The sequence below is a fragment of the Anomalospiza imberbis genome, chromosome 9 (genome assembly GCF_031753505.1).
Source record: "Anomalospiza imberbis isolate Cuckoo-Finch-1a 21T00152 chromosome 9, ASM3175350v1, whole genome shotgun sequence".
Lineage (NCBI taxonomy): Eukaryota > Metazoa > Chordata > Aves > Passeriformes > Viduidae > Anomalospiza > Anomalospiza imberbis.
In genome coordinates, this window is record NC_089689.1 from 3765959 (window position 1) to 3791608 (window position 25650).

A 25650-nucleotide genomic window follows, 5' to 3' on the forward strand; every position below is an offset into this window, starting at 1 on the left:
AGCTGTTTGGCCAAAGGGTGTTTTTTTGTATTTTTGGCTGTTTTTTTACTAAGGAAGCTTAGTTGTTCCAGAACTTCTGTTCTCTCCTCCCACAAAAGGTATGGTAAAAGATTTCAGATTACTCAATCTGAATTATGATTAAGTAATCCATTTAATTCTCAGGATTTTACATACAAATACTGCCAAATATGAGCATATATTTCCTCTGAAATTTCTTCAGTGGTTTCATCAAACAGTTTTTAGCAGGAGGTGTTTTCAGAGGAGAACCTCACACAGAAACACTATTTGGCAAATCTGACCTGGTACAATGTCCTTTCCCAAGAGCATGATTCCTTCTTACTGAAGACTTGGAGAAGTTGAAGTATTCCCCAGCTTTCATGAAATTACTTCTGACTGAGGTTAGTGAAAGTGGAAAGCCCAAAGGAGAGTCTGAAGTGGCTTGGGAGACAAGTCCACCAATGGTCCCAATACTGCTGGTATGAAATAGCCAGGGCTGTAGGTAGTAAGGAAATGCTGTTTCCCATTGGCAGTTTCTGATAACATTTGAGTAATTCTAAAATATTTGTCACCAAAGTTCTGGCATCTCTATCAGGTGGCCCTTTTCACCACAGTTAAGGTATGTCCATCAGGTCACCCTGTCTCCAATAATGGGAGCTACAGTTCCAGTAAAACTGGAGTGATCTGTACCCAGACACTCTGCAAGTTCCCTGTTCTGTTTAGCACCTGACAGAACAAGGGAGCTGAAGGAACTCTGGCTGATTCATTGCTATAGAAACACCAAACTCACACAGGGCCCCTGCCTTTATATTGGTGTGTGTGGGAGGATATCCTACCTCTTCACCAAGAGGGCAGTACCCAGGAGGCTGAGCTCCACCTGAAGCCCCCTCTGATGTCAGGGCAGACACAGGCAGGTGACAAAGCAGCTCTGGGCCAATCCTCATTCCCCAGCAGCATTAGAAACTTCTCCAATACACATGGGCAAGGTGTGCTGGCACACTGAACTGCACGTGGCCATTCCAAAGAAGATCATGCTCTGTACCTGTAAAGTTGATCCCATTTTCTTAGAGTTTGGTCATATTATTTTACGTTTTTCTTAATAAAGAAACCCTTAAGAACCTGTGTACCTTAAAGCACCTGTCAACTCTAAAGCAAAAGCTCTTTTACAAGTTAATCATGTTAACTGATAAAGGAAGAGCAAGAAGAAAAAGTATTCAGCAAGTCACAAGGGCCTTCAGAGAACAAAAATGCTGTAAGGCAGTTGGGAACGAAATGAATACAGAGAAACAAATTTTTGGTGTAAAAAGTCATATAAAGACTGCGCACACCATGCCCTGCTTCTGAACCTGACTCAGCATGGTGACAATCCCTCTTCCTCTGCCCATTTTATATCTGTTGGCATAGACGTAGTTTGAAGCCAGCCAAGAAAACTTTGGCCATCTTCAGAGCAAGGAGGCAAATACCCTGTTGCTCTGCCACTTGTCCGTGTCACAGTGGCAGGCAGGATCATGAAGAACAGAAGTTTTGTAGACATCCCATTACCAAAAAGGAGAAAAAAAAATTGCAAATGATGGCTAAGAAAGATGGACGGATACCAACAATGAGCTACCAGCAAATCTGACTAGTTTGCCTCTTGTCCAGAAAAGCAGCAACTTGGGGGGACCCCTGGATGAGTACGATTCCAGTAGACTCCACCTTCAGCTCAATGTTTTACTGGCATGGAAATGGCTCAAAGTGGGACAGCATGTTATAGATGCTGCCTTTGAAGTCTGTTGCAATCCAGGTCAACTGGTTTGCTCCAGCAATGTTTAAAAAAATTACAGTTTCTCCCCAATAATGAGGAGGCCCAACTTCCCTTAGAAAAAGTCTGTAGTAAGTCAGATCATTGGTCCAAATACTTGGAGGACACCTCTGTTTTTCTGTGATGACATGGCCAGAGCACCCCATTTTCACATCTTCATATGACACGACCATGAGCGTGGCTTTAAGTAGTCCAGGAATGTGGGCTGCAAAACATGGAGAGGCAGTAAATTAGTCACAAGCCAACAGCACCAGCTGTGGTACGAGCTGCTGAAATCAAACTTCTCTAACAGGAAAGATCAAACCACATTTCTGCACCCTACAACCCTGTTCACCCCCTTCACTAAGCAGTGCCTGGAAGTGTAAGTACAGCCACAAGTTTTGTTACATCAGGTAAACACTGGGCCTAGTATCCTGCTGTATCAATAAGCCAAGTAATTTATGATGGCAAACTCTTAATTGTGGAGAATCAAACTCAAAATAGAGGCTGCCAAAGGATACCTTTGGTTAAAACTGAAATCAGCTGGGACAGCAGGAAGTTTTATCTATAACAGAATCTGGTACCAAGAAAATGAGTTAGAGAAAACACAACCAAAACCCCAAACTATCTACAGGTAACCACTTTTCACCACCACCCACTCTAGCCTGGGAGAGGCACAACAGGCACAGTTTTTGTGGGCCTTCTCCAAGTGTTTCTCCTGACTTCACTGGTCAAGTGCTGAAGTTCCATTGCCACAGCCTAAATGAGGTCTAGCATATCCTCAGAAATGGGGTAACACCACCCTCAGTTTCAAGCAGTGAAATACTACCAGCACAGAAGGAGCATTACTGAACACACTTCTGTTAGGCAGCCTCTAAGCTAAATAACTGCTAAGGAATGGATGTAGCACACTGCCAGAAAGGTTTGTGCCATTAACTTCCACTCTTCCTGCCCAGCAAGGCAGGACAGGCACTCCCACAGCTGGTTATCCCAGGGGAATAAGCAGGCACTCACATTTTCCGTGGGGCAGTACTGGCGGGCGTACCACTCCTGGCTGTAGAGGCAGATGATGACACCTTGGCCCAGGAAGAGGGAAGTCCACATGATCACGTTCCAGAAGGGCCCTTTCCGACGGTCATTCAGAGTGAAGTTGAAGACCACTGAAAAAGGGAGGAATGAGAAGAATTATTCAGAAACAAACTCAAGATTGAAGAATCAAAGATGAACTGATTTTTCTGGATCTTCCCCTCCTTTCACTTCATCTCTGGAGCAACATGGCTACTGCATGAAAATCTGATTATGCTTGGCAATAGAGCAAATACTCTGAGCTGATTCTCACATTTCCTTCCATTAACTTTGTCAACAAGCTGTGTGCCTCTGGGGATCATTATTATTTGTGCTACACTGGTCACCAAGGCATAGCAGGGGTGGCCTAGAGTTTATTAGAACCCTCTAATTCAAAACACAAAAAGAAATGCAAGAGCTCTAACTTCCAAATGGGCTCTTCTGTTGGATTATATTCTTTTCTGACCCAGAGAGGGGGTAACTGAGAGGTGTTTTAAGAACTTTCATTCTATTTTCAGTCTCATGAGAAGGGTGGGACAATACAGATGTTACAATTCATGCCATCATAAATCCATATCCCACATTCTTCCTCACTGCAGTAGCAAACTAATAGTTTCCTTATACTGTGAGTAGAGGAAGACTGACAAGCTGCTGACACAGCAATTCAACTACAGCTTGGCAAAGAGGAAGCAGTGCTGTTAAACTGTGCAGTGTCACAGGAACAGCAGTGTATCACAGATTTCTCTTCCTTGCCACCAAGACCTTTGGAAGCCCCAAGCTTTCAAATCCTCTGTGTGTATATAGGTGTGTATCTCCTGAGCTGCAAAAATCCATTCACAAAGCTTGGACTCACAATTGCAACCCTTGGGCAACAATACTGTGTGTTAGTGCTGAGGGAACAGCCTGGCATCATTATCAAAAGCACAAAGCATGCTTCTCTAAAAAAGCCACAAACCCCACAGCCACTCCCACACTCTTTTCCTTGGAGCTTACCTCCAAAGCATGTAAACAGGCAGAAGAGAACTGGATAGAAGAAGCCAAAGCAGATGCTGAGGACATACTCGTGCACAGCAGCTGACACGGTGAAGACAGACAGCATGGCTGCTGCTCTGAACTTCTTCCCAAAAAACTGGGAGAGAGAAGAATGCCAAGTATTAGGAGCTATTCTGCTGTGGTTTTAGTTTGGTTGTTGCAACACTGTGAATTTTCTTCCCTGAGCTAAGAAGGTTCTCCTCCAGCCAAGAGGCACATGTGAAATGCTAAGTGCCTTACAGAACACCTTGGGGTTTAGGTGTTTCTCTTCAGGTATATTTCAGGTTCCCTGCATTAGAACTTGTGCTGAGCCCACTCATTAAATACCTACCACAGCTCATGGAAACAGTGCAACATGAGTTCTGACTGCTCAGGCAGTCTCTGCATTCCTACATCCCAGCCCCACGTTTTGCACACATTAAGGACTTGGAAATCTGCAACGGATCTCTCTAAAAGCACAGTGGCTCCCCACAACAGCTGACATAAAACATTTTTATGCTTCTAAACAGACAGGGATCCTGCATCTTGACAAATGTACTGTTTTGCCCAGTAGTTGACTGTTTAATTAACAAAAGAATACATCTGCTTGTTACTCACCCAAAGGAAGTCCCTGTAGGCATAGTAATAGAGCCAGTCATGTACCACCACGTTCCAGGTTCTGTAGTAGTTTGCATAGGATGTGGAATTCCACCAGTCCTGAAAGCACAATTGAAAGACTATAAATCTAATTAACTATAAAAACATTCTAGAGGGCTTTTCTAGGATATCAAATTGAAAAATATTAAACAAAATAATACCAAGCTAGCATAACAATTTGACCAAGCTTTCCATCACACTTCCAACATTTTACTTGGAGTAAAGGTAAGGTCTGGTCTGGTTTTATCCCAAACTGCAGTGGCTGATGTGATAAAAGAACAAAAAGACAGCTAATGGAGCTATTGGGTAAGTCTGGTGGCTGCTTCTGTTTGTGCACAGGGTGTTTCACCTTAAAGCAACTCAGATTGCCAAGCAGAAACCAAATCTGTTCTACAGCAGAGCAACAAATTTAAGCCTTAACAGCATAAACCAAGCAAATTCCCACAACTGCTTTGTTTGGTAGAACAATCTTCAGTTTCCTTCTCTTTTTTTTTTTTCTTATGACAATGACTTTCAGAAGCTTTATAAACTACAGCTCCTGCTTCTCACCTTGTAGAACATCCTGTCTGCAAAGCGCAGCATCTCAGCAAATGCGTTGAGCCAACAGTGAAGGAACGCAAAGAACACCAGGAAGAGAATCAGTACACCTGGAAACAAGGGACAGCAACATCGGTTTTGTAGTGTTTTCTCTCACACAAAGAAGAGTTTGTAACGTTTGTAGTGTTTTCTCTCAGCCACAAGCAAGAGCACCTAACAGTCAAAAACTGATCTTACAGGCTCTACTCTTTTGTACAGTTAGCACAACAGTATTTCAGTTTGTCACCACACCAGACCCTGCTCACCCCAGAGGGCAACAGCAAGGCTGCCCCAGAGCCTGCAGCTTGATTTGAAGGCAGCTAAAGTCAAACCCAGCTTTTAACTTGTATTGCTAATTTTGAAGTTTTACCCCTTAAGGCTGCAGTCTGCCCACAAGACCTCCTTTGCTGATCTCTGCCTGTCCTGAATGCATCTCAAATTAAGCACTTCTCCCTTCCACAAAGATAAAAGTCACTCATGAATCTGGGCCTTACCTGGCAGGATGGAGTTGAAGATACAGAGGACCAGCCCTCGAAGGTTGAAGGTTTCCTGACTACTGTTGCGAAATTGAGGAATGCAGAGTCTCACAAAGATGTAGTAGGCATAGAAAAGTGAGCCAAGCACCTGGAACAAAAATATCCCACAACCTTACTTCAGAACAGGAACGCACAATTAACACATCACCGCTTGCCAGCTCTAGGAGAGAACAGCAGCTGCCAACACAAGCCAAAATAATTTATTTTACATTGCTGCCAATAAACCTCCCCAAGGATCCAGGCAGAAAGAAAGCCACAGCAATCCCTGGAGCATGCTGACAGCCAGCAGCAAAATCAACTTCTTTTTTCTACTACAGCAGCTGCCAGTTTTTCCCAGTCCTGTCAACTCACAAGTTTTGACACAAAAAATCCATGTCACTGCTAAAGTGGGGAAAAGACTCTTGATCTACATCCAAGATAAGGGCAGAAATAATTGAAAAATACTTACTGTAGTTAAATCTAATATTAAAGCTTATTTTTATTTTAATCCAAAGGAGACAGTTATAGGCCAAAGCACCTCAGGCTTTCTCTGCCTCACGAACTGATATTGTGGATGTTGAGGCCAAAATGCCAGTCACTGCTGAAAATACTCTGATGTAAGGCAGGTATGTGCTCTGTCATCCTCTTTGTCTAACAGCAAACAGCTAAAGGCCTGTTCATGCTGCCCTTTTTTGAAATTGTTTTGCTCTTTAAACCATAAATGCATTGTGTGACAGCAAAGGTTTCAGTCGCACAAATCCGTTACTTGCAAACACAGCCACAAGAAGCTACTGAAGCTCATGGCCACAAATGTGAAGAACCAGTCAACCTTGAACTCAAATAAGCACTAAGGATTTGGACTCCAGGACTCACTATTTCAAAATTGCTCTGAATATCTGCAGAGAAGAAGCTATGTCTGTGCATTACAATCAGGGTGAAGAAAGAGGGCATGGGTGTTGCTCTACACACACAAACAGGTTTTTTTAATCTGGAGGTTTGTTTAAGCAAATATTTAATTTTTTTTCTTTCTTTGGCACAACCATTAGGGCAGCAAGATCACAGTTTATCTGTTAGTTGCTGGAAAGTATTCTTTATTGGTAAGGCCATGCCAAGTAGAGTGATTTAATGCCAAAGAGCTGTTGAGCAACACATCTTAGATGGTCTCTGGGAGTGTATTCTGCAAAAAGTTGAACCACTCACCTGTGCAAACTTGGTAGCTACATATCCCCATCTTATCGTGGGATTCCTAGGAAAAAGAACAGAATATCATAGCAGCAAACCCCTCCCTTCAATTACTTGAAGGATTTTACAATTTTACTGATGTATTCTCTGAAAAAAAAAGGCTTCTGAATTACAGAATTCTTAATCTCCTGACATCCAAGGGATGTCTACCCAAGTTGCTGGTTCCTCACTTTCAACTACAGCAGAACTCCAGCAATTCCATAAATGGGAAGGTATCTGGAGGGCAGCACTGTACAGTTCTGTAGGAGGTGGGGATCTGCAGACAGCTGTGTGAAGGACTGCTGACTTCACACAGCCAAAGTGCAACCCAGCAATGTACAGAAGAATTTGGGAGTACCCACTTTAAAGGCTTCAGCCTCAAACTCAGTGACAGGGCTGCTTATTAGCACCACGTAAAACACACAGGTTCCTGTTGCAGGAACTGTATATCACTACAGTGATATATAATCTGTAGCAAGTTGTTAATTAGTTTAACTTCAAGTGAGTTTCCCAAAGAAATAAAAGCAGAACTCCATGAGCAAGTCCTGCCCTTGCCAGCTTAACGACATCTTTATGAAAGCTCAAACTCATAAACTGATCACACCCAGAGGTGCCTAATGTTGGCTTCAGTTTTCAGCCTGCTTTAGTGTTTTGTTGTTGACCACATTACCTGGGATAGTTGTCTCTGTAGATGAGGGTGGGAGCAAAGAGGAAGTAGAGGTACTGAGAAATTCTGGGAATATGTACTATGCCTGGGAAGAGGTGGAAATACAAAACAAAAGCAATCTTTTTAGTGACAGTTCAGTTTCCCCCAGTACCCTTTCAAAAAACAGAACCCTTCTCACCTCAGAAACCTCAGTGTGGTAAAAGTATGGGATTTGCAGAGAATAAAACAAACTTGACCTTTCAGATGATGTGCATGAAGGACAGTTAGCAAGTGAGGGTAACCTACTCTCTGCTAACACCTTGGTATCACATTTCCTTTCCTCTCAACATGTGGGTTCAGGCTAGTCAGCTCTAGTATGCCTTGCTTAAAAGACCTTTTGTTTTATGATTGCTGTCACTTCAACTAGAGCACTGAACTGAATGTCTGTAGGGAACATCTAGACACCTTTTACTCCTAAAAGCAGAAATAGGGAATCCTGGAGAACAAAGACTTAAGATCCAGAGAGGACTTAGACCTGAACAATAGTCTAGCCTGTTGTCCAATACAACTGAATACAAATGAAATGGTTCAGGCTGAAATTATGATGCAAAACCTTTGACCTCCCCATCCAAAGTCACCAATTCAAATCCCACCTCTCCAGCTCATGAGGGTAGCCCAAAGCAAGGGAAGGAAAGCTGGAGCTGGCTATGTAAAATGAAGCAGGGCAAGTTACTCACCAGACTTGTCCTTCACTGAGGACAGGACTCTGGGTACATTCTCCCGGATGAAGGAATGAGCCTTCATAACCAGACGAACCTGTAAGGCCAAGAGAAGAGCAGCTTAGTGCTCTCATTTTCACAACCTTCCAGTGACAATTAGATCAAGCATTTTACAGCAACACCTTCAGCATCTTGGTTTCTTTCCCATTTAGCCCTTTTACAAGGAAAGGGCTGCTTCCTCTGCCCACAAGCCTGTTTAACTGACATGAATTCCAAGCTCTGCAAGGGGAAACATGCAGCAGCAACTATGGCTCAGGAGAGTCAAAACACATCTCATCTACACTTGCAGGACCACTACATACACAAGGACTCTGAATAACACCAGCAAGTCACAAATCAGCTAACATTAACTTAAAATTGAAGGGAAACCGCTCTCTCCATTTCAGCAGGCCAGGATGTTTCCAAGTGTAAGTGTCTCCTTGAAGTTACATGTGTTGTACAGCAATTATCACTACCTGGGTGTAAGGCGGTGCCCCACATAAACAGTCCACAGCTGCCAAGCAAGTTTTTCTTTTAATTTTGTTTTAATACTGAAGAACCAAAATTTGGGCCAGTCAAAAGTTCATTCTTAAAACTCATCCTTGTTTTAACCTGATGGGCTGACCAGACCTCCACTCTCGCACTCTTCTCCTGCTCCCTGCCACAAAAAAAATTCCACTTCCAAACGAGTCCCGATTATAGAGCCAAGACACTTGCTTCTTGAGAATAGAAATGCCAACAGGAACCACTTCTTGACCATGTACTTGCTTTTCTTGGGTTTTGTTTTTTAAAAAAGAGGAAGTTTACAGCTTCCTTGTGGACTATGGCACAATATGTTCTTAAAATTGGTTTTAAGCACTTAGCATCCACAAGACAACCACAAACAAATGGAATTTCAGTAAAACCCACATTAAAATCTTAAATACTAGGTAAAAACCCACAAGCGGTTTTTGCAGGACAAAATGAAGTTTATTCTCTACTCCTTCTTATTAGATTTGCTGCATGTAACTGTCATCAAGTCTCAGATGCAGCATCCACAGCCTTGGCTTAATTTAATAAATAAAAGCAACATTTGATTCCTTTAGGGAAAAAGGACCCTTTCCACTTGGAAAATAAAATTCAATTCAATGTATCCTAGGATACAGAGGATGCAGGGCAGGGACTTACCTGTTCCAGTATTACAATGAAGCGGGAAGCTGGAGGCAGGGCATAGGCTACAGCAACATAGGTTGGTCCAAACCCAAGCCCAGCTATTTGGAAGAGTGTGAACAGCATCCCATAGAAGAAAGAGTGGATTGCACGATAGGAGGAACTGGAATAGGCTTGGGCCCACCAGACAAAAAGGTTGTATGGAACAACTACTGTGGCACTGAACATGCACAGCCAAGTACAGAAGACAACTGGGAACTTTCCAAAAACAAAGACCAGGAGATCAAATCCAAGGACCAGCCTAGAAGGAACAAGGAAAGAGAATTTTTGAGCATCCACTCTTTGATTAGAAATACTTCTACTCCACTAAGTGGCTACAAAACACAAAGCTTCCAGATCATAATTGTGCGACAGTCTGGAATAGAAGTGACTGTGGCAATTTCAGCTCAGGGCTGTCTGTGGCAGCTTCAAGAGGCCACCTTCAAGTATCCCAGAAACGAAGAGAGAAGGACTCACGCCATCAGTGCTGTCAGGCACAGCTTACCTTCAAATCCCACAAGGCTTAAGCACATCTCTAAGATCAGCATGTGCTTTAAGAGGAGGCTGAAGCTCATCCCTCCTAAGAACAAGCACGTGACTGAACAATCCACTGCTGGACCAGGGTCCACAAGAGCTTTTGGGGAACACTCCCAGGACATCATCACTACTGCACTGAAACTCGGGTCTTCCCAGGGGTTTAAGCCTAAAGAGGCTTCTTCCTTGCCTCTACAGGTATTGGGTATTTTAACACCCAGCACTCAAACCTAGTTTAATCCTTTACTGTGGGCATTCCACATGGATTCAGTTTAGAAGTTACCCAAAAGGCTCAGGGTCATTAGAAGGTCAGTCCAAATAAGACCAACTAGTGTGCACCAGGTGCTTTAGTCTATTAATCAAGCTTAAAACATAAGGACATAAACAAAAGGCTGATCAACTTTACTGCCTCTCACACTCATCAGAGCTTACTCCTACAATAATAAGCAGCTCTTCTAAACTAAGACCAAAGAAGATGACAGTACAGAATACACCAACAAAAGTTATTCCTTCTCAGGAAGGAATGAGATGGAGGCTCAATTGCAAACTAGATCCAAATTATCAGGTCTAGCTAAGATCACAGATATTATTTTTAAAGTAGTAAGGGTATCCAGCCCTAGTTGATTTTAAGATAAATACCCATTGTCCCCCAGTGTCCATACACTAGTAAGTTAGGATCAGCTAGACAACACTCAACGGCACACAAGCCTGTTCTTAGACTAAAGGGACAATGGTTATAATCAAGATACAGCTCTGGCTTTGTACACTGAAGAGCAGATAATCAGCAAGATAAACATGTAATCCTACTTGTGTACATGAGATAGAGCTTGCCAAAATACTATTTAAGCAACAAGTGAGGAAAGCAGTCTTTCACAATCTTATTTACAACTAGCTACCTGCAAAGCACTATCTTAGCAGAGGCTCTGCCAGCATCCTTGAGACTTTTCCCCAGGAAAAACAAAGTTCTATTTTTATCTAAGTACAAGTACAGTGTTCCATAACTGTCATTTTTAAACAGAGGAAGGACTGCTGAAGTACTTAAAGTTTTTCTAAGCAGACTCCTTCAAGCAACACAAGCAGCTGAAAGTTGCTGTCTCAAGTATTCCACGTTCCCTTTTGCCAGCCTCATGATGAACTAAGCACGTTAGGCTGAACTGTGTGGCCACAATTCTCATGTAACAAATGCATCAGCTAGCAGTGTTTTCCTAATATCCAGCTTTCCAATTTGAAATGGTCATACCCTCTCAACAGGAACTCCAGCAGATATTTTAAGTACACCAAGTTGAAATCCACACTTCCAACACCACCCCAGGAAGGATTCCCCCTTTTTTCTGCACCATTCTGTAGTTTCCTGTGCATCTGGCACTCTGGAAGAGCTATTCCCAGCCCTTAGCCCTGTCTTTCCAAGGCATTCTTACCTTCCTTCATCAATGAAGTCTACTAAAAGTGTACTGAGGATGAAGACGATGAGAAGAGCGATGAACATGTGGTAGATTGTCCTGATGTGACTCACTTCAAACAGTTCACTAAGGGAGAGACCAGAGTTAAGGCACAACTGGAGTGCCACAGAAACAGACATTTCCTCAGCTTATCCTCAAAGGATAATTAACCATGATCCCAGTGGTACTGAGGGGGCTGTAATTAAGGTTTATATTTGCAAGATGTAGTACAGATATTTTAGAAAGAGAAAAGCTTGAACAGATTAATCCCCATGGATTTGAACATAAGACTGTGGATGGTGGCAGGGAAAGTACCTCAAAGCAAAGGCTCATTAGTTTGCTATCAAGGGTATTTTCAGTGAAATTGATGAAATTACTTTGATGAAGTTAAGTTACTCACTCCAAGAGGGATCTCCTAGCAGTAAAGATTTTCCCATGTTCTGGAGGGGCCCTCGAATTCCTGCAAACAAAGATTTGACATTTGAGACAGAAAAGGAAATAAAGCTTCCAGGAAACATAACCTTGTTATAGCAACAGCTTAAAAGGAACTTACTTGGCTTTGTGCAGTTCCTTCTCTGCACAGGAAGCTGGGAAAAGGGAGGCTGGAGATGAAGAATCCAGGAGTGCCGATTTTGCCACCAAACTGTTCACAAACTCTGTGAAGTGACTGTCCACCTCCTTCATGAAAGCTGGCTTCAGTTGCTGACAGAGTAAAAACACAGCAGTAAACTGTTTAACTTGCTGGATACATTTTCACTCACCTCAGGCCAGAGGACTTTGAATAACATTTATCTTCTCCATCAGATTCGACACAGAATTGCTATGGCCTTTTAGAAGACTTATCAGAGTTCTGAGAATTGAGTTCCTCAAGGTTTAGTCCTCAAACACTAAATGTGATGGTGACAAGTGATGAAGCACAGCTGAGAGCCAGCCTCTGAGCTCCTGAACACTCTCTGCCAGACAGCCATCACCTTCAGCACAGGCAAAAGGCAAGTTTCAAAAAATTATTTAAAATCTAATTGCACCTTATGTTTTGTTTTCTTAATGGAAGTGTTTACTGGCCATCTTTGTCTGACTATCCTTTGCCTGGGATTTTTCCTGTTTGCCTCCAGATTCAAGGTGCAAGTGCTCCTACATGATAATTACATATCATAATTTCATCTGCTTTTCCTACTGATCAGCTGCTCGAGAAGCACAGATGTTTCCCAGATCAGAATTCCCAACTCCTATCTACTGTCTCATCTTGAAGGTTGAAAAGAAAAACAAAAAAACAACTGTTTTCAAGGAGGTTTCTGGGGAAGAGAGGGTTGTGTGGAGACCTCACAGCACCTGCCAGGTCTGAAGGGGACCTACAGGGAAGTAGGAGAGGGACTCTTCATGAGGAACTGTAGTGACAGGACAAGGGGCAATGGCTTCAAACTGGCAGAGGACAGGTTTAAATCAGATGTTAGGAAAAAATTCTTCTCTGTGAGGGTGGGGAGGCCCTGGCACAGGATGCCCAGAGCAGCTGTGGCTGCCCCTGGATCCCTGGAAGTGTCCAAGGCCAGGCTGGACAGGGCTTGGAGCAACCTGGGATAGTGGAAGGTGTCCCTGCCCATGGCAGGGGGTGGAGCAGGATGACCTTTAAGGTCCTTTCCAACCCAAATTATTCCATGAGCCTATAAAATACATGAACAGATTATGTATTCTTACAAAATACCCCTATTTAATGTGACAACAGCCAAGTAAGTTTAACTCTCTGGCAGAAAATACAAGACAGTCTGAAGTGAGACCACAAAGAAGCAGAAGACCCTGAAGTCACAGTGGATCAGAACTCTACATTCCTCCTATTTTATAGTGGTCAGATCTAGAGAGATCTCTTGAAACAAAAGCTGCAGTAGGAGAAGGAGCAGGTTAATATTTAACTTTAAAAAACATTTTTCTCCTATTTGGCAGCTTCCAGAATACACTAAATAAGCTTTCCTAGTGCTTAAAATTCTTAGGATCTGGCTACTTTTAGATATTGCTTCCCTGGGAGGCAGAGAATTGTCTCTGCAAGAGACACAAACTTGTTCCTTTAAAAACAGGAGAAAAAAATATAAACTACAAATATTGAGTACTTGTGAATATAACCTGTAACAGAAGACACTGGTGCTCTCTGGTACAGCCTAATTTTACAGCATACATACACATATCCCTATAAAAAAGTCAAATAGAAATTCCTACTTCTGTTGGAATTATTACTATTAATCCCCATCAAAATATATATTTTTTTTAATAGTGTCTCCCCATTTTTAGCCTAATCTCTCCTCAAGTGCGGCTTTAGCAGATGATACTTCCTTAAAGTATATCTTCCCTTTGGCTGGCACCCTGCTGAGATTGCCTCCTCCTAACACAGCCCTCCAGGGCTGATACCAACATGTGCATGTTTGGATTGGGAGAGCAGGGCATGAGTTCTCAATAGATTAAATCAAATACAAACCAGAGTACAGACCCTGCAGTAATTGTAACTAACTCTAATTACAAACCAAAACCCCTTGAAAGAATGCTATGCCATCAAAAGCAAAAACTGGCCAATAATAAAAAACTGATGGCAAGTCAGAGAAAGTTAGGGAAGGAACCCTTACTTATAAAATTGCAACAGTTCCCCAGAACTTTACTCATTCTAACAAATTGAGTATTTTTTGTCACGGACACCTGACAAAACCCAGCCCTGACCTAGTGACAGAACACCTCCCTTTAGAATTAATAAAGGCCTGGACTTTTAGACTGCAGATGCTTGAAGACCTCCTATGCATGAGCAACACCCAACTCCTACCAATCCCATTTACACCTTGGCCAGGCTTTTCACAAGTCAAACATCAGCCTAGAATTTAGATACCTATCACAGAAAAGGTAAACTGCAATCCAAGCCTCTGTTCACTGGTTCCCTCAACAAAAGGGCCCAGCACTCCAGGAATTCTCAGGTATTTTGCAGTAGGGTGTTTTTTTCCCCCTCAGCCTTGAGGCATCTGAGAGCTGCATAACTCAAAGCTTAAAATCTGATCTCCCTGTGTTTTGGGAGAACCTTCAGCAATTAAAACACCACTGGTTTTCTACGGTTTTCTTTGTGGGTAAGAAAACTTTTTCCATTAATTGTGTCTCAAAGCTGGTGACCAGAAAAAAAAAAAGGAATAAGAGACACTCCTGAAGAAAGAAATCCAAGGTCAAGTTGTCCCCTTGCAACCAGCTAGTGCTCCCTGGAACTTCCAAAGCTACTCGTCCTTTACAGCGAAAGCCTTCTCCTGCAAACACCCACTGCCAACACAGTGATTAACAACGACTGTTCTGTCTGCAGAGAAGTTACCAAGCTTGATCTCCTGTTCTCAGTAAGGATAAACAGGATAAGACAACAGCCAAAATAAAAATCTGAGCTGACTACCCCCCTAAAGGGCTGGATTTAAGGCGTTTCAGCAAAAAAAGCAGCACACCTTTTGCAAAAGACTATTTAAATACACCTTAGTTATACCTGTTTTAAATGACACACCACCTATAGAGGTAGGGAGAAAAAGGAAAAAAAAAAAAGAGTGAAACAGGAAAATATCTCAAAGGTGCAAGGTATTTTTATCTGTCTTCTACGTATCCACTCCCTACTATCCATGTCAAGCTGGCACAATTAGATTACTTCAGATTTTCCACAGAATTTTCTGCAATAAAATTATGCAAAAGTGCAGGGCAATTTGCCCCGAAGAACACAGGTGCCACAAAACAATGGTTAACAAGGAGGGTGCAGTTCATCATTAGCCAATTTCATTTAATTTGGGCATAAATCACCTTAATATAATCTAAGACAAAGGCAGCCCACACAGATGCAGATGGTGCCAGAAACACCCAGTGCTATTTTCTATGAGGATATTGTTCACTGACAAAAAGAACGAGACCAAAGCTTAGGAAGGTCATCTCCACAGCCAGGGCAGCAAAAGCTGTGGGGTGCAAGCTCCATGCTGCCCTTTATTCAATGGATAGCAGGACAGGGAGCATTTTGAAGGCTCAATATGCGAGCAGGCTGGCTAATCATCACACTGCCAAAAGTTAGTGGTAAGGCATTTTATTTACAGGTTTCAAAGTTCATTCTTATCTTTGGACTTCAAGCTATTGGGGTCAAGTAAGACAGAACCTCATTACATAAGACTACCCCTCTTGTGCTAAGTGGGAGAGAGAAAGAGGGCTGTGGAAAAGTCACTGCACTCAATCTAGGACTGAATAGGGCTATTTGTGTTCCAGGGCTAGTGACTCTCCAAAAGACTTCCAGGGTCAACTGTCCTGCTCCCCACCACAAGCATTATGCTTACCTCAGCTTCTGCTATGAGCTGCATTTTCCTCGTTATCACGTGGTCCACATCAACCCAGCCTAAGGAAGGAAAGCAAGTATTGAATATTTTTTGTTGCATGTCTGAAAACAGAAAAAGCACAGCATACCGTAGTTCAGACACCAATTCTTCAATAGCATTTCTGAGTTCTAATAGGGTCCCACTAAACTCAAATCAAAGCTGCAGGAAGTTCATAAACTATGACCACATATTTTAGGATCACAGCACTGTAAGGCAGCCAAGAGCTGAGAACATGCTGGATTTTATTTTTCATCAGCAACTCTGCAAATTTATCCAAGGTCCCTAAACATATGCAGCCTTGAAGCAGCAATCAGAACGACCCTTAGAAGGTCATTTCCAAGCGTGCTGATTTTTTATCAGGATTTTATCTTAATCAGACATAAGCTTAGTTTGTCTGGAGGCCTCCACACTGTCAACAGACAAGGCAGTCAGCCACAGCTATTAGTAAAATATCACTATCAGCTCTAGGACAGGCTGAAGGGCAAGTTGGACAGTTATCCTGTGTTCAAACCTGGCTATTCCCACTCCTTTTATCCCCCAGGAGAAGTGCTAGATATCAATGTGACTGTATTCCTTAATATATTTGACTGTTTAAAGTAAAGAGTCAGGTCTACCATGCCATCAATATGATATGACTTTTGTCATTACTAACACCATTGGCCAATAGATAAAGCCTCAAATGCCACCTTTCTTCCACATTAAAAACTACACATCTGAGATGCCCCTGTGACATCAAGAGGAACAACAGCCACAGGTCAGACATTTCAGAACAGTTGTGTTTTAGGACAAGCACCAGCTGGTGTTTCACTTCTCCAATAACAACAACACAGAAGATAAAGTTACTTAAAACAGAGAGTCTTGCACATGAAGGAAAATCAAGACTGAAGCAGCATCCATCCCCCTAAAATACCAGTCAGAATAAAAAGATGGCAGCAAACCTTGCCTTGTTCACATCCTTTGGCATTTATAGCTACAGCACCACCTTACACACCAACACACAGCCAGCATTACAACTTACATGTTTGGTTTCTAAGACAACATTGCCACGTTTAGAAAAAGAAGGTAATGAAGTGACTCCCTAATATGATTCCAGAGAAGCATGAGCTAACAGGTTTGCTGTAGAGGTGCCAAAGTTGTGCTGCTGTGACACAAGAAAACAGACTGAGAGCATTATCACGGTGCGTAAAGTGGCCTCCTTGTATGAGCACAGCCTCTACACACAAAGCAGTTTCATTTTCAGAGCAGGAAGTGCTTCTGTGCTGCTCAGGAGCCTCACTCAGCCTGTTTGAACAACTGGTTTTAAGTATTTCAGGTAGGCCTGCTTCAGAGGTGACTCCAATTCCAGTACTGGAAAAGAGTACAAGAACAAATAAAACAAAAAACTTTATCTTCAGTGCAGCTATGATCAGTTGTTAGCATTAATTCCCCTTCCCACTGACCAACCAGGAATTTTTATTCTTGTCAGTGTGCAAGAATTTTGGTTTTTTCCTATCTGCTACACAAGCTATAGATTTGTCCTTGACAGAGCAGCAACAACTGCCTATAACTTAGCAGACTTCTAATGTAAGAACAAACAAGGAAACCGCTTAACAGCATTGATTTTGCCAGCATCCAAGATCCATTTTTACAAAAATAGAACTCCTGGTTGCTAAGCATCTCACCTCCAAGACAAAAAAAAAACAAACCCAAACACCTCAGCATTTAAGCTCATTGTGCGGTTCTAATTTGCAGAACACCAGTTGGGAAAACAATTTAAGAATCTAAGATACCCTTGACCCACTCGGTTCATGTACTTTGCTGGTCTCAAATAGGTTCTCCCCCAACATATTAAAAAAAATAAATTGTTTCACAAGCAGCAGAACTGCATCCCCTTCAGATGTTCTCAGGGTCTCTACTCCCTCACTGTGCCATTCCAAATTGTATTCCTGGCTCACTCCCTCTATTACTACTATGGGAAGAACCACCTTCAGCTGACTTGATGGAAAGCAAAACAGAGCTGCTGAGCTCAAAGAACAACTAACCTTACCCTTAAAAAAATCTAGGAATTTGTGCCCCTTACCCAGATGCCAATCTTCAAGATGATATCACATTTGCTTGAAGCCACCCAACAACAGCCAAAGAGAACAGGACACATGGGACTTAAGGAATTGCATTATGTCCTTTTAAAGATAAGCTAAAAATAAAATAGCCAGTTCTTTGACCATATATTTCCTGTCAGATCTTGCCTTCAAAGCCTCAGTCATTAAAAACTCACATTAAAAACTACCCAGGCATAGCTCACTTTGGAAATAAAACACCCTTTTAGACTGCAAGGCCTTAAAACAGTGTATAGCTTTACATATACCAAATGTTCAGCTTTAATGGTTGTACAAGAAATGAGGACAGTCTCCGACCTGCTGATGCTGTAATTGCTAAAGTGGAATTTAAAGTGTCCTCCTATCACTTTAGTTGCCTTCATACTAGGGTGCATGCACAGAAAAGATTAGAAACACAGCATCTTTTAATAGGTTTTAAAATCAAGATCTCCATGGCTTCAGTCTAAGCAACTCATATGACAAAGTAAACTCACCTGTGAGCTTGTCTTTCTCAACACAAAATCTGTAGAAGAAAACTCAACCCAAACCAACCCATTCTGCTGTATTGCATCACCCCATAAACCCAGCTGTGTCACAAGACAGATACCAGAGAAAAAGCACATCATCTTTAATCACTCAACTTCCCTTGCACAAGACACCACTTATGTTCTGTCAGGTCACTGGAGAAGAGATTCATCACATGATTTTGGGTCTAAAAGGAAATGTGCACTGGTGAGAAGTCCAAATCTTCACTTTCCTTCAACCCTGCAAATGAAACCTGGATTCCTCTGTAGCACTTTGGGATTGCAGCAGCATTATAGAAAAATGGACTCAAGGCTGCACTATACAAGGCTTGCACATCTTTGCATTTAAAAGAAGTTGAGACATGCCTTAAGAAGACAAAATATATTTAAAGTCATGAGAAAGTTGTCTTGAAGACTAGTATGAAATAGTGGCAAATTTCAGAGGAGGCTTAAGCATGGCTTGCTTTGGAAGAGCTTTGTTCACAGGGAGAAGTTTTTTATTTAATGGCCTTAGGTTCCCTTCCCATCAGCAAGGACATTAACAAGATCTTTAGAGGCCCACTGGTCTTGAGCTTGATCTTTCTAGAATGTGACTCCTCTGTACAGACCAAATTCCATGCACGTTCAAAAGCCAAGAAGAAAAAAATATTGAACAATTGTAAGCTTTGTTTCTCTTTGAAAACCAAGCCAATTAAAAAAAAATCACCTGAAGATTGAGAAAGCTTAATTGTTGAGAAGTTGAGCAACTAAAATTTCACAAGATCGACAAAGTACCTCTTCTAAAGGATCTTGTTGTCCCTTTTTCAACCCACTCTTGTACATTTTACAGATAAGTGACATTTGAAATTGGTAGAGCAGAGAACCACTCACATGATGTTGGAGCTAGAGCTTGGGATCCAAGAAAAACCAGCTTTGTCATTTATTGATAAGACAACTTCCCATTCAAGAGGTTAAAGCAACACAGGCAGAAGGATTTCATTACTGTCAGTCACCTGGATTTAAAGGCTCCCTCTCCAAAAACACTGAAGATGTTATCAGAAGCAAAGCAATATTAAAGCCAATCTAGCGCAGGGCTACTGTAAAGAGGGGAGGAGTTCCATATTGCTACAGTACAACACACAATAATTTGGTGCTAATGAGCCCTTATTCTTACTTATGGTAATTTATTTGGCCACTCAGCAATTAGAGGCAAGTTATGACTAGACTCAGATGATCTGTTTAAAGAATTCACAGGCCATAGGTCACTGCACTGCTGGGCAAGCAGTTAGCTTAAAAAGTCAGTTCTGCAGGGACATGGAACCCAAACAGCCTCTTCACTAGCAGGAAGGAACACCAGCATTCTCTACATTATGCTACCACATCCACAGGCTCTTCACAAGAAACTGCTGAGCCTTCACCCAAACCACAGGTTCCAAAACATGACAGCCCCTAGAATTACCACAATCCACCTAGACAAAACAGCTTTTTGATCTATCTCTCAGAAACACATCCCAGATACTCAATTCAAGCAGCTTAATCCTCAAGAAGAAGCCTGTTGAAACACTGAACACTCATTGCTGTGAGTCATACAGCAAAGGCTAAATCTTTCCAAATTGCTCCCACTTGGAGAGTTCTCTCTTCTTCCATCCCCCTGTAGGCACACAATTTGTTCATCACCATGAACTTCTGCACCAGGGGCGATCGATAGTAACCTCTCACTGGAAGATAACAGCCCCTTTCTAAGATCAGCATTACCAGTCAGGCTTACTCACACCAAACAGATATGCCACATAGCTTGTTTGCAGATCAGCCTCCAGAGACACTTCCAGTCCTAGCCTGATATCTGGGCAAACAAGAACAGACTCCAAACCCACCTTTTTACTGCTCTGAACACACTATCTGAGCATTTTAGAGGTCTCATGTGCAAACTTATGATCCTCTTTAGCCTTTTAACATCTGTCCATGCAGTTTCTGTTAAGCTCATTCCAGGTGACTGGTACAGTCTGACACCAATATCCCATTAGGCAGAGCAGTTTTCTATTTCTCTATGTATCTCCTGCTGAAAACATATAAGACTAATCTTATTAAGGAAGCCTGGCTTTGACAGGGAATTATTGCCACCTAGATCATCTGCTGACTCTAAGCCACGACCAAATTAGTTGTTTAATTACAAATTTGGAGCTAATTCAATGAAGAGAAATGATGTATAAGACTGAAGTTCAGCTACTCTGTCAAAGTGAAATTGCAGGCTGAATAATTACAAGATAGAAACAAATCAAGGCACAGAAGAAATCTTCTGGCAATCTCCAAGTTATGAGTATTTCCACGCTTCTGTAAAACTGGGTGTACCTGAGTAAGAACTGTTTGAATCTTAGAACCCAAACAATGAGACAGTCTTCAGAAGCACTGCAGAACCCAGAAAAAAAAAACAACCTCAGCTGTACAAAAGGAAGAATCACACCTACTGCAGCTCTAAAGCCAGTACATATATTAAAATTATTCCTCTAAGCAATTTCAGATCAGCCAATGGATTTGAGTTTTAATAAAGAAAGGATTAAGGGCCCAAAAGTTTCTGTAGAAAGTTCACACACTTCTGGAAACAAGTCAGCTGGCCCTCGACACCTCAACTCTTCCTGTAGAAAGCAGATTCTGTTTGCTATAATCAGAGAGGATCAAGGGTGGGTAATCACATTAAAGGTTTAGTTTTTCTATGGCAATAACTGCCACAAATATGCCACAATATCTGCTTCAGTATATTCTTGGCCTGGCTAGAATCCCGCGACTGCAACAAACATGCATTTTGTCTGAAATTCTTCACAACACCCAGCATTAAGTTGTTACAATACAAAAAAGCTGTTGCCAGACAGCAGATCATTAGCCTCACTTTGCCTTTGTGCAATCAGCACTAATGCCTTAGAAACAGCTATTCAGGAGAGAATGGCCAGGACAAAGAAAGAGAAAAAACATCTATGCCTGCTTCTTCTGAGAAGTTCTCCCACTTCAGTCATGAAAGTCCTACCTAGTTCCACAGGCAGCCTGGACTACATGAAGAGGCTACTGCCTGCAACTCAGGAACTCTTCAGCTTCATAAAACTTCAACATTTGGGTAACAGAGCTGCTGATTTAACTCCCCTGTACAGAGGAATTCCTGACCAGAGGGATGCATCTTTCTCCCATGCCTCAAGGCATCAGATTCAAGCCTCCTACCTCCCTGTGTTATTCCTGTTGTCAACAACACTGAGCTCAGAAACACTTTGTGACACTTTTGCTCAACTGGCAGCAACCTTGGCAGGTAAGACACACTCAAGTCTTGACTAACCAGGATTCCTCCCTGCTGTCCTTCACTGCAGTTTGTGTAGGACTTAAACCACACTGCACTGTTCTAAGCCAACCCACCAGACACATGGACATTTTCATCCACCCCAGGATGTTTGTTTGCTACACACAGTATCTCACCTGCAGTGAGGTTTTGCCAGCATCTCAGAGGTGTTAAAATGAACGGCCTGTAAAGACCGACACACCCACCCATCAGGTCCTAATTATCACTGCTCTATTTATTACTTACCCTTCATTCATTACAATTAAGGAGTTTCCACACATGAAAAGGTTAAAGTGATAGAACTCTACTCCCAAGCCCAGCATCACTGGATTCCAGTAGACACCAACTCCCTGCAATTTTCTAATACAGTCCCATTTGATCCAATTAAAATTATGTGCCACCAAAATCTTAAAATCCCATTTCTCCAAGCAGTTTGTGCAATGTCTCACTCTCCAATGCATTTTATTTTTGATAAGAAATCTGACTTGTCCTAAACTTAAACATGCTCCAACTTCCATTTCAGTTGAAAGAAGTACTATTGAAATAGTGATGATATCCAGAAACGTATCAGTGAGAATTATCTCCTTGAGTCACTGGCACCAGGATTTTGGATCTTGTACTCACACAGCACATTGTGATAACCTACTTCAGCTTTTTGCTTAATCTATCTCACAAAGAGAAGCTGCAGTTTCATCTCTAACCTCCTTATCACGGGCTTGAATGTGGTACAGCATAAGCCAGGAATTAGAGGGTCACAAAGTCCACAAGCAAAACCACTCATAGTGCCACACAGCTGTCCCTGCAACCCAAGGGACAGGGCATGGCAGCATTGATCCTTCCACAAAGCCATCTTTAAGCCACATAACTTCTAAGGTGACCACAAAACAAATGAACACACACAACTGTTTACTGTCCAGTTTTCTGGTAGCCAAGATTTAGTCTGAATAAAAGGGAGCTGTCCTGACATGAACAGAATCCCAGAGCATCATTCTCTGTGCATGCTACCTCCACCTGTCTGTCAGGTGGACACAGCACCTTCGCCTGCTGTGTAAAAGACCATTTTCTTCCATCTTGAGAAGTCACATTCTCAAAGGTTGTAGAGGAAGTGCGATGAAGTCCCAGAAAAAGCATTTACCAGGATTACTCAGAAGTGTTGCCAGGAGGCATTTGCACCATTTACAGCACTAATGAATCTCTTCCTCCTGTGACAGTTAAACACTGTTTTAGATCCCTGCAAGCATGGCAGCGCACAGCTCCCGAGGGAAAGCTCTGCAGGACAGCACCCCAAACGACCCACACCTGCTGAAGGGGTGCAGCTGGGACACAGGGAGCTCCACCTTCAGCCCTCCCAGAGACAGAAAAACAAAAATGAAGGAGCAAAGAGGCACAGCCATGAGTAGAAAGGGCACCTTAAAGGAAATCACATGCCAGAGATGCAACCAGTGCTGAGCCACTGAGTCTCACCATTGCTTGAGTTTTGACATGACCTCTCGCTCTCAGGTCTCCTCCTCTGTGTTTCTTCATTCTCAGGGGTCTTGGAGGTTGCAGTGCAGCCAGACTGGCGTTTCCTTACACAATCATCACCTGCCATGGTTACTTAGCTAGATAAGAAAAGGAGAGAAATAATTAGTAACAAAAATCTCATTATTGTTCAATAATATATTTACATAAAGTTAGACTTTCTTCCCTTCATTATGAATTCAGAGTGAGGCTAGAGGAAATTCAGCACACACTTGAATTAGTCATTTACTGTTGATCACACTTCCTTTTCCTTACTACAAGCACTACAGGAACAAAGTAACCAAGTAAGTTCCCCTACCAGAGTTGTTCCTACAACCATCTCCCCACAACCTGCTCTTCTCCCTACGAACTTTATAATTACTTAAAATAACTTAAGCTTTTGCAAAATCTTTCAAATAACAAACAGCCCTTGCAATTCTTTCTGACAGCCAGGTGGACATCAAGACTTGTCTTCCCGGAGCTGTGGCAGGCTTACTTTGTGGAATGTCCACCAATATTTGAGCTGAGCCAAGCCCCTTTCCTTGTCAAGTTCTCAGCTGTTGCTGCAGGAGCAGCTTCCTCAATGGATCCTTGCGTTCTGTTTGGCCAGACAATGGTTGCGTTGCAAACCAAGGAAAAACAGGAAGAGAATCAGGTTTGAGCTACACCAGTCCCAGTGACAAAGGTCACTGCTGGGGACAGAGCTGCCAGCAGGGAACACCTGAAGCACCACATGCAGGATGAAAACAAAATTCTCAGCTAATGAGAAGTGGATAAGGAGACTCTAATTTGGTCACAAAGTGCTATCCCAGAACACTCTCCATAAAATTCATCTCAAGAATCTCTTGGCGATGTAGCTACAACCAGGGAAAATGTGCAGATTTTTTCCAGAAAACCTCACAGGCGTGTATGTAACCACATTTTCAAGCTTGCTATATTCTTTCATCTTGGCACAAACTCTGCAGCAGATGTGTTTAGCTGCTAGTGAACAGCATACGTGCACTAGCACAGATGAGCTGTTACAGACAGGCCAGGAAAGCCCAGGAACTGGCGAAAAAACAAATTAAGGATGGATTACCTCAGAATAAGGAGACTGGCACATCTGCAAAAGGGAAATAAAACTAAGACCAAATAAGACCAAAAGTTTAATTCTTGTCTCGGGATACTTTTCACCTTCTTCAAGAGTTAGGAAGGCACTCCTTCCTCACCGGTGCAGAGCAGTTACAGTATCTAAGTGAAAACTTAACAGAAGGAGTTAAAAATAACCAAGCTTGGGGTGGGGGGATAAAAGTCATGTGTGGCATGAAATAAAATTTAACGTAATTAACTTAAAGAGTTAATAGCTCAGATAGGCTAAGTTATCTCAGCACAGCTTTTTCCACACCGAAACACAAAGTCTGCTAGGGGAAATCTACGATAACAAACATTTTCCTAGTCTAGTTCCCATATGAACAGAAGTGCAGCATTACAGTGCCTAAACAATTATCAGCACATCAGAGCCTAAAGAGAGCATCAGCCCTTCCCTCCCATCTTTACTAGAACCGAAACATTCATGACACCATGCCAGGATAACTCCAAAATGTTCACCACCCCCCTCACAAGAGGAAATCGCTCCTCACAATTAGTAAACAGTCGCTCCTCTCACCCCACTCTGAGGACATCCACAACTGCAATTGAAGTTTCTAGAGCTACAACCCCACTAACAGATTTCCTAGCAGAAACTCCTTGATTTCACTGGTACCCGATTTATGGTACTCGCAAAGGGCTCAGAGACCTTGAGCTTCTCCCTCTTCCCTTTCAACAAACTGGTGATTAGTCAGAAGATAGCTCGGAAGAAAAGCAGCACTTTACAGAAGTCCATCTTTGCAGTTCAAAAGGCTCGGTGAGGAGCAGCTAAGAATCACGGAATGGCTTCGGCTGGAAGGGACCTTAAAGATCACCTAACTCCAAATTCCTGCTTCCAATACTCATCACACTAAATAACCTTATCCCAGAGACTTTCAGCTCGCTAAAGTTCTCCTGGCCCACGGGCATGGCCCCAACCCTCAGACCCGGAGCCTCGGTACCGGCAGAGCGAACCAGACAGGGACCAAAACAAAGTTAAGGTCACTCCACAAACCGAAGTTAAGGTCATTCCACAGCTCATCCGCAACGCGCACAACACCCGGCTGCAAAAGGCTTTTATGCGAAGCCTGAGGACATCGCTGGGAGCTGCCCAAAGCGCTGCCGAGGCTCCGAGCCAGCCCCTGCCCCGCTACCTCCCCGCACACCCCCGCGCCTCCGCCGTCCGCCGAGCCGCAGCCCCGAGCGGCAGCGGGAGCCGCTTTCCCCGGGGGCGGGGCGGGACGGCGCGGACACGTTCCCGCGGCCGGTGCCGCGGCCGGGGCGGCCGCCAGCCCGCGGAGCGTCACCTCAGGGGCGGCCGAGCCGGAGCCGCTGCTGCCGCTGCTGCTCCGCCGCTCCGCTCTTCCCCGCTCCCGCCCGCTCCTCCCGCCGCGCGCCGCCGCCTCCTCTTCC

The 25650-nt window shown here is 42.9% G+C and overlaps 1 protein-coding gene across 1 annotated transcript; it reads right to left on the reverse strand.

Annotated features, from left to right (window-relative positions):
* Positions 1-1606: 1606 nt before the first annotated feature.
* On the reverse strand, positions 1607-25634 carry SOAT1 (sterol O-acyltransferase 1). The gene is made up of 16 exons (XM_068199411.1): positions 25545-25634; positions 23098-23234; positions 15698-15756; positions 11941-12089; positions 11788-11847; positions 11367-11474; positions 9394-9676; positions 8206-8284; positions 7493-7574; positions 6802-6847; positions 5581-5710; positions 5060-5157; positions 4472-4570; positions 3836-3971; positions 2792-2937; positions 1607-2003 (listed from the first exon to the last, which is right to left on the reverse strand). Exons 2-16 carry the CDS (start codon positions 23222-23224, stop codon positions 1947-1949), a joined length of 1659 nt encoding a protein of 552 aa, XP_068055512.1. The 5' UTR covers positions 23225-23234; positions 25545-25634; the 3' UTR covers positions 1607-1946.
* Between the last annotated feature and the right edge of the window lie 16 nt (positions 25635-25650).